General features: G+C 40.4%; 2 protein-coding genes across 6 annotated transcripts in view; one reads left to right on the top strand and one right to left on the bottom strand.

Annotated features, from left to right (window-relative positions):
* CTNNA3 (catenin alpha 3) overlaps nt 1–16,040 on the bottom strand; it is a 1,563,160-nt gene that overhangs the window by 840,524 nt on the left and 706,596 nt on the right. The window lies entirely within an intron of this gene.
* On the top strand, nt 1,860–14,013 carry LRRTM3 (leucine rich repeat transmembrane neuronal 3). The gene is made up of 2 exons (XM_053664026.1): nt 1,860–1,923; nt 12,476–14,013. Exons 1-2 carry the CDS (start codon nt 1,860–1,862, stop codon nt 14,011–14,013), a joined length of 1,602 nt encoding a protein of 533 aa, XP_053520001.1.

The following is a 16,040-nucleotide window of genomic DNA, read 5'->3' on the forward strand; positions in this document are numbered from 1 at the left end:
GAATTCATCTTTATGCATCTGGCTATCCCTCAGTGAAAAGGCAAGCTGACCACAAAATCTAAACCAGAACCTTGCCCCAACACAGGGGCTTTCTCTTAGCTTTTAGTCCCTCACTTATTAATCTGAAAGAACACACAAGAAATTTAACATTTGAGAAAAGCTTCCAACATGAAATGCGCCAAAAGAGAATGGACTCTAAATTACAGCAAAGGATGCAGTGACATTGTAGCAAGTGGTATATTACCAAAACACCTCATATAATATCCTCTGAGTGAGATGTTACTTAAATAAAGGAGATGCAGAATGCTATGAAACAGGAGAGAAGAGGACCCAAAAGAGCTCCTGAAGATAACTGTGACCAGCTAAACGGGGGTCAGGGACAGGTTCAGCAAACTCTTTCTGTGAATGGACTCATAGAGAACACTGGGAGCTTACCACTCACAGCCTGTAAAGTCCGCCATTGCAAGGTGAAGCCATCCACGGATAATACATGCACAAATGAATGTGAATGTGTTCTTCATTTACAAAAACTTAAGTTTATGCAAATAAACTTGACCCAATAGCATCTGCTGACACCTGATCTGAAGTTTAAATTACTAAACAAATAAAGTATCGTGACATAAAGCCTAGACATCACCTAAGAATAAAGAAAAGAAAACAAAGAGCTGGAAAATGGGTGAGGGGAGAAAGAACCGATCCAAAATCTGCCTGTAAAAGTCTCAGAGAGATCACAGAAAATGGGGAGAAGTGATTTTTTTAAAAAGACAAATTTTGACAAAACTGAAGGACACAAGTCCTTGCATTAAAAAGGTCCACCCACTGACTACCCAACAAAATTAATTCAAAAAGGCCCCAAACAAAACACATTTTGTACAATATCAATACCAGGGAAAATACAGTATCATAAAAGTTTCCAGAGAGGAAGCAATAGATATTATACACAAAGAGGTGAGAATCAGAATAGCATCTGATTTTCAACACCAAGAGCGGGCATGAGAAAACAGTGGAATGATGCCTTAATGACTCTGAGGAAAAATGATTTCCAATTGTGAATTATACCTACGATGAATCTATTAAGCAGTAAAGACAAACAAACAACTCAGACGTCATTTTTTATTGCGCATTTACCCTTTCTTAGGAATCCACTAGCGGATATGCTTCGGCAAACGAGCAGTAAACTGAGCAAACGAACATGCGGATCTCAGGCCCCGAGCGCGCAGTGCAGAACAGCGAGCGGTGGGACTCAGGGCGCTGATGAGACGCTGGAGCAGAGAAACGGAAGGAGGAAGAACGGGATTATCGGAACAGATTTTTGGAAAAATTAACCTTTTGACAAAGTGTTTAAAATACGGGGGAAAAACAACTAACACTAGGCACAAACAAAACCAAGCAAATTTGAGAGAGAGAACAAGCACTTGCAAAAACAAAAAGTTAAATGAAAACAGCAACTGCCTCCACTTAATCCAGCAGCATCATTGCGTACCACAGTCATCTCAACTACTGTCTCTTTACTTCACGAAAATTAACATAGGATGTGGGGGACTGAGAAAGAGGGTATCTTAGGTTAAGTAGCACAAAAAGAAAATATCAATAAAATTTACACATATCATGAGGAGGAAATAAAGAGTAGTTGATCAAGATGCTGAGAAGCAGCAATGCGGATGTTTTCAATACAAGTTTTCTCTATTTGCTTTCAACCGATGGTCATAAGACTCAGTTCTCTATGATGCCTTAATATTCCGTACTTCTCAGAGTTACCTGTTAAATTTCAAGTACACTGAGGAAGCTAACACTATAAGCCATTATCAGCTAATACCATAGAATTCATTTGTTGATAAGTGGGGAAAATGTACTAAAAAATGGGTCGCCATAGGCAGAAGGGAAGAAGAACGGGTGATAAGAAAGAAAATCACCGAGAAAAAGGTAAGGAGGCACTTGTGGAGAGAGGTGCTTCTCCTTTCATCATGTGTGTGTGTGTGTGTGTGTGTGTGTGTGTGTGTGTGTGTGTGTGTATGTGTGTGACCGTGTGTGGACACTGGGCTTGGGTTGTGATAGCGCCCATGCGCCTGCACCTGTCTCTGAGTGGGCGGGGCCACCTCTGATGCAGCAAATATTCCTGGTGCCAAGCCCCAGTCAAATGACTGGATTGAAAAGGCAACTCTGGGCAGACTCATTTTATCAGTCATGTTTCTACGTTAGTTATCTCTTAAATTTCTTTACCTTTAAAAAAATTCTTAAAATTGTGTTTAAACTTTCAGCTGTGCTACTTGTTCCAAAAAGAGAGTATGTCCGCCCCTGGGCTGAAGTGTCAGAGGCAGGGGCAGCCACTGCCTCCAGCCGCTGCACGTCTTGCTGGTGATCAATAAAAACATCAAAGAGAGATTAGATCGGAGAGGACAGTGACACGGGCTGCGTCCTGCCTGTTCCCAGTGAGGAGAACTCACAAGGGGATCGCCTGACCACTCCATCACACTGTCACCAGCCCTGCTCTTCCACGCTCTTCCTTCGTGGCACTTATCTGCAGTTGACATCGTAATGCGTGTCTGAGATGTTTATGTTTTATTACCCCACTAACTAGAACGCAAGTCCTCTGATGGCGGGCACTTCGTCTTGTTCATCGCTGCATCCCCAGCATCAGGGGCAGTAAGAGAGCTTGACAAACATTTGTTAAGTAAAGAACTTCTCAAACCAATAGCAGATAAAAAAAATTTTCTTTATATCAAGGACCCTTGGTTTACAGGGACTAAGCTGATTTCTGCCTAGACCGCACTGTGGCCACATGGGGGCGCTGCTGGCAGCCACAAGGGATCCACAGTGTTCCCCACACTCACCAAGGAACTACTTTGCAATCACGAGTAAGCACTGCTATAGAGAAGGGTTCCCCAGCCCAGGTGAAGAGTCCCCAAATAGGCCAATATATTTTACTGTAAAATGAGGATGCTCGGGCTCCTAGTCACTGCTACTGCAAACCTACAAAATGTTTTTCTGCTTTCATAACTCTATCTCTTAGGTTTGCAGCAAAAAACAAAACCAGACATCTCAGAAAAAATACTGAACTAAACAACAGAGCGTCAGGCCTGTTTATCCAAATCAAGATTTGTATTACCTTTTTCTGCCTGGTGGTTGGGGAATTTAATTCATAATGCTGATACATTTGTCAGAAAGGAAATTAAAAAACAAAGACTACTGTACCCAACTGAAACTATTATACACAGTGCTTTAAATAAAAAGACAATGTTACAGACAGCATGCTTGTGCCCCGCCCCCACCCCCACAATTCATTTGTTGAAACCTAACCCCCACCTGATGGTATCTGGAGGTGGGGCCTTTGGGGTGATTAGATCAGGAGACAGATCCCTCAGAAAGGGATCAGGGCCATTATATAAAAGAGACCCCTGAGGGCTCCTTTGTCCCTTATGCCACGTGAAATCACAGAGAGAAGATAGCCATCTACATAGGAACCAGGAAGCAGGCCCTCACCAGGCAGGGCGCCTGCCAGCGTCTCCACCTCCCGCCGCCCAGCCTCCAAAGCAGTGAGAAATACATCTCTGTTGTTGATAAACTACCCCGCCTATATTCTGTTGTAGCAGCCCAAATGGACTAAGGCAAAAATGTTTTGGAAAGAAAATTCTTGTTACATCAGAATACAGTGAAGCAAATACAGCAAAATGTTTATTATGATACTATTTAAACAGCATTGACTTTATATTCAAAGAACAGCCATCCAGGTAAAGTAAAATATCAAATATTAATGTGGAAATTTTGTAAAGAGACTTTCATCTAAAACTCCTTTGTTCCATGATGAGAAATCATAAGAAGTTTGGGAATATATATAGGAGTATAAATTTTACAGTTTGACTAGTACCACATGCTCCTTCATGGAATCTGCTCTCGGTGAAAAGCTAGAAAACCGATTTCTCTCAGGACAAATAATGGCATATAAATTTTCATTGCTGTTTTTGACAGGACATTTTTGAGCTTTTGTTATAAAAGTACTTCAATGTTAATACAAAATCAACACGTTCATTTATGGAGAAACACCAAATAATTGTTTTTGCTAACGATGGGCAAAAAGGCAGGTGTGCTGGGCTGTGAAGAGCAGAAATTCTGGTAAATAGGAAAGTTAAACCGACAGGCATTCTTGGAACCTTAATATTAATCTGTGCTCCCAACCTTGCCAGTTGACTCCATTATTCAATTCTGTGATAGCATAAACACCACAAACTAAAAGTACATATTTTCCTCCAAGCTCTAAATCCCTTATTATTCAAAATTTCTACAAGTCTCAAATTTGCTACCAAGAGTGAATAGGTGCCCAAGTATGCACCTGGGGCTGGACATTCTCCTTAATTTAATCAATGGGCCCTTGCTCAACATAATATGCCATTAAAACCCACCCCTTGCAGGTTAAATGACACAAGGGGAGGCAGCAGCAAATGCAGGACATGGAACAAGCTGCAGTCCCATGGTCTCGTACCTCCCAACAAATCAATGGCATTAAAAATATTAACGAGGCTTTGGAAACATGAGAACCAAATACAGTGTTTGGCTTTTGCCTAGATCTTGACAACAAACCAAATTTAAGGACACATAGTTAATTTTGTTAAGTATAATAATGCTGGATGGTTAAAAAAAAAGTCTTTGTTGGTTAGAGCTGCATACGAAAAACATAGGTGGCTAAAGTAACATGATTCCTGAGATTTGCTTTTACAATGTTCCCCCAAAAGTATGTATATGTAGGAAGGGAGGTGGGGAGAGCCAAAACAAAATTAGTGAAATATTGATCACTGTTAAGCTGATGTTATTTATACTATTCTCTCCACTTTTGGGTGTTTTTAGATATCCACTTAAAAATAAAGTTATTTCTTCAAAGTCATGTAGTCCTTTCAGTGTTCCGAAATCCACCTCTAAGTGTTGCACTTTAAGAGTCTGTTTTTTCCTGTCCCCAAATTTAGCTGAGGGCTACCTCACAGGAAGGGACAGCGGGGACTACAGTGAAGCCTGTGAATATGGATCAATGCTGTAGCACAAATGCTTCTTCAGGTGAAGGAGAAGCAGACCTGTTGGATAATCTTGTAAGGTCTCCTTCACTTGAATTTGCCTCGTTCTATATAGACACTGAGAAACCATTTTAATGATTAGACCTGGAACATTAAGTCAGAGATGTTCGCTGAGAACCATATGTGACCAGACAGTGTTTTTAATGGACCCCTTGAAGCAAGCAGATGGAAACCAAGGGTATTTCAGAGATGTGTCGATGCTCTGATGAAAAATCAGAATATAATTACAAATGCACAAATGCATATGAGTATTCTAACCAACTACAAATTTTAAAAAAATTCATAGCGACAGGAAACTGTTAGCATTCTGATAACCCTATTACATGACAGAATAACCAAGTCACAAACATTAAGCTCTTTACAATATCTAGATCAAGTACATTTATTGGTGAAAGCACTTTATGAGCTACAGCATAAAATGTCAGTGATGTATGTCATATAATAAATAGTTGTGTTATTAAAATTATAGTGGAAAGGTAATCATGAAGAACTTTTCAATAATATTAGTAAATTCTAACTCTGCCCTTGCTTATGTTAGTGACCCTCGATATATGAAGGGGGGCCCAAAACACCCAGAATTTATTTATTAAAAAGTTGTGTGTTTATTTTTACACATTAAAACTTCAGTCACTTTCAAGGTACTCTCCATTTGATGCAATATACTCATCAAGACTTTTTTTCCACTGCTCAAAAGTTCTGAACTCAATTTTGAGTGCTTTTAGTGCTTCTGCCATTTTTTTGTTTCACCTCTTCCACATGGGCAAAATGTTTCCCTTTGAGGACTTCTTTCACCCAGGGAAATAAAAAAAATCACTTGGGGATGAGATCAGGTGAATAGGGAGGGTGGGGCACTGGGGTCATGCCATTCTGCTAAAAAACTACTGAACACTCAGTGTGGTGTGGGCATGTTTGCTCGTAAAACACCCATCAGGAAATGGGCAAACGTGTTGAAAGAGTCTTCAAGAAAATTCACAGAAGCTGAATGCAGCCTCTCACAACAATGCCAGCTGGTGCCCTGATACAGATGGACCCCTAGAACACTCTCTTAGCAGGGAAACCTGTACTACAAGGGGCCTGCCCTCTGAAGATAATTCTGGTTTTTGAGGACCCCCCTGGTATGTTCATTCCTGAATATGCTCATGACCAAAGAACCTAGATAGAATCAAAAGCAAAATAATTTTCTCATAGGTGCTCTGATCCTAGACATATTTTATAGTACTTTATAGACTATGATATTATGACATATGAATTAGAAAAACTTATCCTAAATAAAAGCCTTAGAGATTATAGTACAGGTTTTATGAGCCCCATTTTGCACATAAGCAAACTGAGATCCTGAGAAGTCTGGCCATTATCAGTTCTAAATTCTAAATGTCAACTGTCATATGCAATTAAAACTATATATCACTCTCTAAATGATTTTAGAATGACATTTGGGCTGTACCACAGTTATTTTCTGTAGTGCTCAGTTCCCATATCTGGCTTTATGTGATTGTCGGTTTTCATCAAAGCTTCTGGTACAATTGTTCTCCCAGCCGTATGCGAACATATCTGTCTGGACCATCTAAATATAAACCCATGTTGCTGTTGTCTAGTGGCTAATTTTGCTAAACTTCTTATAAAATATGTTAAAATATATTGTGGTGCTTTGAAGCCTAATATCAAGAAGATGTTTTCAAAAATTAAAGTCTCATAAAATTGAAGAAAAGCGAGAGCCAAATTTGAACTTAATTCAAATGTGTTGAACCTTGATCTTATTCCCAACGCTTGACCCTTGGAAGCAGTGAACGGCTCCACCAATCCCTCCAGTTGCTCGGCCCGTAAAAGTAGGAATCATCTTTAATTTCTCTCTTTATCTCATAGCTCCACTTTTAATCCATTAGAAAACTCCTGTTGGTGTTGCCTGAACACAGGCCCAGAATCTAACCAGTTCTTCCCATACACACACCACCACAGCCATCCAAGTCCCCATCATCTCTATCCTGGATTGATACGACAGTCTCCGCACTAGCCTGCATGCTTCACCTCTTGTCTTTTTAGAATCTATTCCCACAACAGCAGCACAAGTGATCCTTTCAATAAGCAAATTGACCATATCTTTACTCTGCGTACAATATTAAGTTGGCTTCCAGCTCTCTCCAGAATAAAGCCACAGTTCTTCCCATGGCGGACAAAGCCCTCCATAGTCCAGCACCTCTCTGACCTCACCTCCAGTTGCTGTACCTCTTGTTCTCTCTCCTCTAGACTGACTGGCCTCATTGCTGTATGTTGAGCGGGTGATCTGCTCTCACCTGAAGACCTATGCACTGGCCACTTCCATATATACAACGCTAAGAACCTCATGCCCTTCAAGGGCTTACTCAAGCCACTTTCTTAGTAGCCCTAACCATCCTATTTAAAATTTCATCTACCTCATTCAGTACCTATAATCTTCCCTGTCCTTCTTAATTTTATTTTTCCTATAGTCACATGGCCCCATAATATACAATTTGTATTTATGTTTTAGTTGTCCTTTTTACCCATTTAGATTCACATGCTTAGATCTCTGTTTTGTACACTGATGTGCTCCAAGTGTCTGAAACAGTGTCTGGTATACAGCAGGTATCCAAGCTCGTATTTTTTAAATAAGTAAAATCTCTGAGGCCAACCCATTGTTAATATATCAGCTCATCCTCTTTAAGCCTAAGTTTATAGTTGGCAATTCAGTTTCATATTGTTTTGAAATTTGGCATTATATACTGAGATTGGATTTATTTACCCAATTTAAACAAAACATATTAAGCTATGTGAAGTACTGTAAGTAGAATTTTAAAAAAAGACTTGAGATACATGACACTATGTTTTATAATTGCATAAATCTTTAGGGCCCTAGATTCATTGGGGAAATTTAACTTGTCAGGTAGTTTATGGTTTGTTCTGTAGGTGGTATTATGTGCAAATGAATTTGCTAAATATATAATGTAGTACAATTTTGCTTCTGTTGAAAGCACATAAGAAATGATCATCTTGATGTAGTCAATGAGTAAAAAAAGAATAAACTTTGAAAAATACACCAGCAAATTATTAAAATCTTTTAGAATGTTAAGGTGCTTTTTTTCTTCTTCTTTTCAGAGACTATGTTTTAGGAGCAACTTCTGCAGTCCCAAATATTCAGTCTAACGTAGAATTGCATTACTTTATTTTTGGATATCTCTCTGCGAGCCTCATGATGGTCTTCCCCTTCAAACACTTCATTACCTTGAACCAGGGCAGGCTTGCTAGTGATCCCAGATTAAGGACTACAGCCAAGGCAGAGGCCATACAAAGTGTCTGAAATCAGATCCACCTCAGCAACAGCTACTGATCACATTGAGAAAAAGAACAATGGTCAGCAGTAAGAGGAATTAACAATTATGAGATCTAAAGAGTGACGTCAAAACTACGGAGCTAGACAAAAATCAGAAGCCTAAATACCAGAAAAATGTCTGAAAACTAAGGGCAAGGTGTGTAGCACAGCACAGAGTGTTACTCACCATAGATAATCCAAAATTTCTCCCCCCAAAAAGGCAGCGAGAGGATAACATTCTCAGTGGGTTCCACTGTACTTCCATCATTAGGGAATGAGAAAAGAATAAGAAGCACAAAGTTGGTGAGGCCTCCAGCCGTCCTGGCGTGGCCCTGGGCAGCTATTAGTTTAAAACAGGCGTCTTGATGGCTACTGCCATGGAGATGCAAGGGTAGTGAGAGGAAAAACCAGGGGCTTTTAAACAACAGAGATGCAAGAAAGGGATTATAAATATTGATTCTCTTTAGTCTTTTCTATTTTTTAAGACTTTATTTTTTTAGAAATAGGGGAAGGGAAGGAGAAAGAGTGGGAGAGAGACATCAATGTGTGGCTGCCTCTCATGTGTCCCCTACTTGGGACCTGGCCTGCAACCCAAGCATGTGCCCTGACTGGGAATTGAACCAGCCAATTTCACAGGCCAACACTCAAACCACTGAACTACACTACCCAGGGTCCCTTTCCTTTTTTTTTAATAGATACAGATTATCAGCCCTCGTTGGGGATGTTAGATGATAAAAGCTGAAATGAGCTATAGGTAATACTCAAAAGTATACTTACTATTCTTATAAAATCTATGGTTTAACTCTGAAAATCTATGGTTTAACTACATGAAAAGTGATGATCAGTTGCTGACCATTTACATGTTTCCACTTCCCAGTTTCTTGCCTTTTCACACACATTATTGAAAAAAGAAATTCTCCAAACTTGTATCCAGTCACACTGGTTTAGGAACTCTGCAGGGTTCGATCCCATGTACATAAGACTAGCATTACAATACCAGTTTATTTTACATCAAATGTCCTTGTAACCCCCATAAAGGTGTATTTATTCAGTAAATATGTATTGATCATCTATAATGTGCCAAGTGCTGTTCTGGGTATTAGGGACACTGAAGTAGACAAAACAACGTCTTTGTCCCCAGGGAGTTTAGATCACAATGTGTAAGTTTGTACAACCTCTCCTCCCACTCCAGGAATACTTTAAATCATCCCCGTGCAGCGCAGTTCTTCAACCCCGTTGTCCATCAGAGGCGTCACAAGCACAGACTCTTCCAGCCCTTTGAATGAGACTCTTGAGGGAGGGATTGGGAAATCCATCTTTTGAACAAGCTCTCTAGGTATTTTATACACATTCATAACATTTGGGGGGAAACCACTACCCTATTCATAGCATACTATCTAAGGAATGGGTGTTTTTCACTGAACTACATCTGTGGGACCTCTTGATTTTCATGACTGTTTCCAAAGTTCTCATCTTTAAATAATATGAAAGTTCTCCAGGGTTTTCCACAGTTAATTCTCTGACCGACTAACAAAGCAGACTTTTAAAAGTATTCCATTTATTTTAAACAAAAATGGTTTTACTATAGGGCAGATATTACCATATTCTGCTTTGGGGAAGAAAAGAATCCAACATTAATTAAAAAGTATGGCCCATAGATCCAAAAGATTCATTTTTAAAGATAAATTTGAGATAATGGAGACCTAGGATGTTTTCTTATCAAAGAGGGCAAGACCAAGTGAATCTTAGAACAAGATAAAAAATATTCACTAATGTAGTTCCGGTTAATGATGATCGGCATAGTCAACATTTAATATTAAACAACATGCACTATCAGTTGATATTCAGCTGATGCAGGCTTATTATGTATCACATGCTATTCTCAGTACTTTAAAGATCTTAAGATGATATAATTTTCAACCCTCTGTGAAATGGGGTTTTATTATTGTGTCCACTTTGTAGAAGAGAAAACTGAGGCATAGAAATGATAAGTAACCTACTGGAGGTTACAGAGCTGGTACATGTTACCCAGGATTTGAACTAAGGTATGGAAACCCATGTTCTCCATGAAACTGCCCCCCTCCTCAGTGTTTACAATACTTCTTTAAAAGACATACCAAAACAGTTTATACCAAAGTATTATTCTAGGAAGCAAGGATTTTTTTTCAAAATCACAGTTTCCCTGACCCAATGCCTCAGTCAGGCTAATTTTCATTTCAATCGTTTTAACATGAAGATAACAATGTTGTTGAGTGGATCATCAGGTTGTTAGAGGTTTAAGCACCACAGAGGCATTGTTCTGAATCTCAGTCCTACTACCTGCCTGCAGTATGACCTTGAGCAAATTACCTCTCCAAGTTTTAGTTCCCTCATCTTTAAAATAAGGTAATAGTGGGACCCACATCACAATACTATTTAAAGATGAAACAGGATACCCTATTCAAAGTACTTAGAAAGTACTCAATAAATATTAGTGTAACATTTAAATATGTAAGATTTAATATATACATAGCAGCATCAGAAAACTGAGCCAAATGATCTCTTGCTTCTTCGACTCACACTAAAAAATGGTTTATTTCTCTTCTAATTTTTAAAAAAATAAAAGGACAAAAACCAAAGCAACTGCAAACCAAGCCACAAGCCAGTAAAGCAATGATGTCTTCTGTAGGAAAACCAGAAAAGCTATGGGACGCATGGATTTATATGTCATTAGCTTTCTCCTTTTCAAAATGTATGTGTTCCAGCATCCCGAGACACCTTGCATAATACGATATAAACACTGACTCCAATAGGTCAAATGGGCAGGCAGTCCGTGTTTCTCTATGGAAAGCTCAATAATTCATTTCCTAAATCCCAGTTCAAAGCCTACACTGAGGTTAAGAAAAATTGACATTCGGTCTGTGAACTTAATGTCAAGCTTCAGAAAAACTCCGTGCAGCCCACGTTTAGCGATTAAGTGGATGCAGACAATAAAGACGTTGCCAGATTGTAAAACAAGACTTGGAAATTACAGAAAATGTTGCTAGTTATTGATTAAGGTGACCATTCAGTTCTTACCGAGCCACCCAAAACAATCATTCATTTTCCAGCAGAGAGCCTGCTCATTTGCAAGATAAAGGAGAGACATTTCTGCACATGCCCATAATGTTCTTCACCACTGGGGGCAGCTTTACATAAGACTGCATTCACTGAAACCAAAGCAACAGTCCGAGCAGCTTTCAGAATGACAGTCTGCAGAAGTGAGCTGAGCGTGTGCGCGCTACAGGGCTCTCCTGCCTCCTGGGCTCCGACGCAGCTCTGTGGCTGAACTGGGTGCTCACCACGAGAAATGCTGGGCTATGGAATACAGATGTGGCAGCTCAGGTAGCCCCACATTGCCTGGAGGAATACATCATGCTTTCCGATAAGAAGAAACTGTAGAAGCCAGTTGTTTTTTTTTTTACACCCTCACCCCCCAAAACTGTAAAGATGCAAAAACATAATATCCATGAAGATCCTATCACCTAGGAAGATTTTGATGTTTTGCTGCAAAGGCGGAGTGGGGATTTATTTGTTCTTGGAGTGTTCCGCGTGGCTGGCAGAGAATAATGTTCCAAAATCGGTTCATCTCCCAAGGGGTCCAATTTTTCTTCCTGGGTGTCAGCGAGCCCTGACTCACTACAGTGCAACTGACAGGGGCTGTCATGCAAGCGGCCCCTAAGCCAAAGCAAAAGACCTAAGGACGACCTTTGAACAATACAAAGGATGGGTATGTTTTGTCATTTTTCTTCTTTCCTTCTTAAAAAAAAACAAAAACAAAAACAAAAAATCCTCTAGTCTGTGTATTACTTCTGCCTTAATTATTTTAGATATCTTGCTCTGCTCTAAGACTACAGATTCAATTGCTTAGTGAACACGTTTGTTGCTTAACTATTAAAAAAAAAAACCTAGAGACTATTCTCTTTAAATGACAAGGAGATGACTGTTTGATGTTAAATGTTATCTAGATTTAAATTTTTAAAAAAGAAAATACATGCTTATTCTTGCTTGATTAAAAATAAATGAATTCTTTTTTGGGGGGATAACTTTTCTGAGTTGTTTTTATTTTCAGGTTTCAATGTAATTAGGCTACTGAGCGGATCAGCTGTAGCACTGGTTATAGCTCCCACTGTCTTACTGACAATGCTTTCTTCTGCCGAACGAGGATGCCCTAAGGGCTGCAGGTGTGAAGGAAAAATGGTATATTGTGAATCTCAGAAATTACAGGAGATACCCTCAAGTATATCTGCTGGTTGCTTAGGTTTGTCCCTTCGCTATAACAGCCTTCAAAAACTTAAGTACAATCAATTTAAAGGGCTCAACCAGCTCACCTGGCTGTACCTTGACCATAACCATATCAGCAATATTGATGAGAATGCTTTTAACGGAATACGCAGACTCAAAGAGTTGATCCTGAGTTCCAACCGAATCTCCTATTTTCTCAACAATACCTTCAGACCTGTGACAAATTTACGGAACTTGGACCTGTCCTATAATCAGCTGCATTCTCTGGGATCTGAACAGTTTCGGGGCTTGAGGAAGCTGCTGAGTTTACATTTAAGGTCTAACTCCCTAAGAACCATCCCTGTGCGCATATTCCAAGACTGCCGCAACCTGGAACTTTTGGACCTGGGATATAACCGGATCCGAAGTTTAGCCAGGAATGTCTTTGCTGGCATGATCAGACTCAAAGAACTTCACCTGGAGCACAATCAATTTTCCAAGCTCAACCTGGCCCTTTTCCCAAGGTTAGTGAGCCTTCAGAACCTGTACTTGCAGTGGAATAAAATCAGTGTCATAGGACAAACCATGTCCTGGACCTGGAGCTCTTTACAAAGACTCGATTTATCAGGCAATGAGATTGAAGCTTTTAGTGGACCTAGTGTTTTCCAGTGTGTCCCGAATCTGCAGCGCCTCAACTTGGATTCCAACAAGCTCACATTTATTGGTCAAGAGATTCTGGATTCTTGGATATCCCTCAATGACATCAGTCTTGCTGGGAATATATGGGAATGCAGCAGAAATATTTGTTCCCTGGTAAACTGGCTGAAAAGTTTTAAAGGTCTGAGGGAGAATACAATTATCTGTGCCAGTCCCAAAGAGCTGCAAGGGGTCAATGTGATAGACGCAGTGAAGAACTACAGCATCTGTGGCAAAAGTACCACGGAGAGATTTGATGTGGCCAGGGCTCTCCCGAAGCCCACGTTCAAGCCCAAGCTCCCCAGGCCGAAACACGAGAGCAAGCCCCCTCTGCCCCCCACAGTGGGAGCCACGGAGCCCAGCCCAGAGACCGATGCTGACACGGAGCACATCTCTTTCCATAAGATCATCGCAGGGAGTGTGGCCCTCTTCCTGTCCGTGCTCGTCATCCTGCTCGTTATCTACGTGTCGTGGAAGCGATACCCTGCGAGCATGAAGCAGCTGCAGCAGCGCTCCCTCATGCGAAGGCACAGGAAGAAGAAAAGGCAGTCTCTAAAACAAATGACTCCCGGCACCCAGGAATTTTATGTAGATTATAAACCCACCAACACGGAGACCAGCGAGATGCTGCTGAATGGGACGGGACCGTGCACCTATAACAAATCAGGCTCCAGGGAGTGCGAGGTATGAACCATTGTGGTAAAAGCGCTCTTAAAGGCTGGGAAATAAGTGGTGCTTTATTGAACTCTGGGGACTACAAAGGGAACATGGTGCCCCTCCCACTCCCTCTCCCTCTCACTTGGCTGGCAAGGCCCTGCCCTGTCCGTTTTAGTGCATTCATAACACTGGTCATTTTCCTCTAGTACATAATCAACCCATTGAAATTTAAATACCACGATCGATGTGAAGCTTGAACTCTGGTTTCATACAATGCCTATTGTATAAAACTCTTTATTGATTCCATTAATGTCACACCAGTTTTGAGATAAAACTTTTTACAATTAATTCCCCACATCTGCTGCTTTCCTGGTAGAACCTAATTGACAGTTGTAGGAGGTTTGCAGATCACTGGCAAATTAAGGAAAAAGTGAATGATCCCAGGTACTCAGACCTTGAACTGACTCCAGGAGAATGCTTGATGACAGGAACATTTGGAGACAGAGCTGTGAAACAATGCTTGGCATAAAAGAAAATTGCAGGAAACCATCAAAAGATGGTGTTGGGTTAAAGCAACAGCAGGAGCAATTTGCAGGGCTGTCTGAGTTATGATAAGGCAAGTGGCGGGGAAAGTGTTGAAAGGTTAAAATGAAAGTAGACAACTGCAAAATGTGAGGCAATGGTAAAAATACAAAGTTTCAGACGTGAAGCCCTGTCTCTGAAACCCATCCCTGTAAAATCAGACTAGAGGTTTCACTGTCAGCCTCTTCTGGTCTCTACATTTCCAAAACAAGTAACTATGGAGCCAAGAAGCAAAATTGAGGAGGCCAATCTCTCCACTGCTCCTCACATCAGAGTTTTCAGAGACGGGGCTTGCAAATGGGAAGGCAGCTTGCTATACCCATGTGGTTGGGAGCTTACCAGCATTTCTCATTCCAGTTCTTTCGAGGACCCTGCTGTAGTCAGTGAAATCATGAGCTTTCTCTGTTTTTCTGTTGGGGATTTGTCAGGCTGTCCCACTGTGTTCCATTCTGTGTCCTGCACACAGTAGTCCTCTACTGACTTGACACCTCACTTAGAGGTGTCAACAGAACGTGGCCCAAGACATGCTTTCCACCGACCACCTCATTACAAAGGATGATTTTGAAAGCACCTTAATAAATGTATAAAATAAATCTCAGAGAAACAAGACCAACCCTCTGGCACTTGTCTTTGCTTTCCTGTTGCTGACATGACTGTGTCTCTGTGCTCATCTGTATTGTGAACTCACCGGTCAGTTTGATTCTGTACAGACCCTGCTGGCAATGTGCAAGCTGCATGCATGGTTTTACGTTGTGGGTGAAAGTTTATTGACTGCAGCACAAAGATGAGAGCTTCTGTGTTTAAGTAACTTTGACCACAGTTCATTAAGATTTTAGAAAAAAATGCCTTTAGTCTGTATCCTCTTTCACCCTCCAAAATAAACAATTCAATTACAGGAGTATACATCAGGAATCGCAACATTAAGTCTGTTTTGTTTAATTTGGCTTGCCAAACCATGTCCCTGTTCTTTCAAAACAGAAATGCTGCAGCGAAGGAAGAAGGAAGGAAGGAAGGAAGGAAGGAAGGAAGGAAGGAAGGAAGGAAGGAAGGAAGGAAGGAAGGAAGGAAGGAAGGAAGGAAGGAAGGAAGGAAGGCTAATTTTACCAGCATTTTTATGTAGTTTGGGGGCTTTTCATATGCTGAGAGGCAACAATCTAGGCAAGTCACCATGAAATATAATTGCAAGGAAGCCAGATTATTTTAAAAAATCACATTTTTATATGCAATAAAGAAAAAGGAACATTTAAAGCAGATTTTGTTTTAATTAAATACTAAACTAGATAGCAGTTCAAAAAAGCAGCATAGCTACAATACATTTACCCATCAGTAACTGTTGACTAGATATTTATTCATGGCAAATTTTCACAGATTCCCAATGGATTAATAATGCAGATACTTCCTTACAGTACTATGAACTGGATGACTGAGCCTACTGTGATGCTTTTTACTGAAGTTGTAATTTTACATTTTTCATAAAA

This window comes from Artibeus jamaicensis, unplaced genomic scaffold, assembly GCF_021234435.1.
Source record: "Artibeus jamaicensis isolate MK-2021 breed Jamaican fruit bat unplaced genomic scaffold, CSHL_Jam_final contig_332, whole genome shotgun sequence".
NCBI classification, from domain to species: Eukaryota; Metazoa; Chordata; class Mammalia; order Chiroptera; family Phyllostomidae; genus Artibeus; species Artibeus jamaicensis.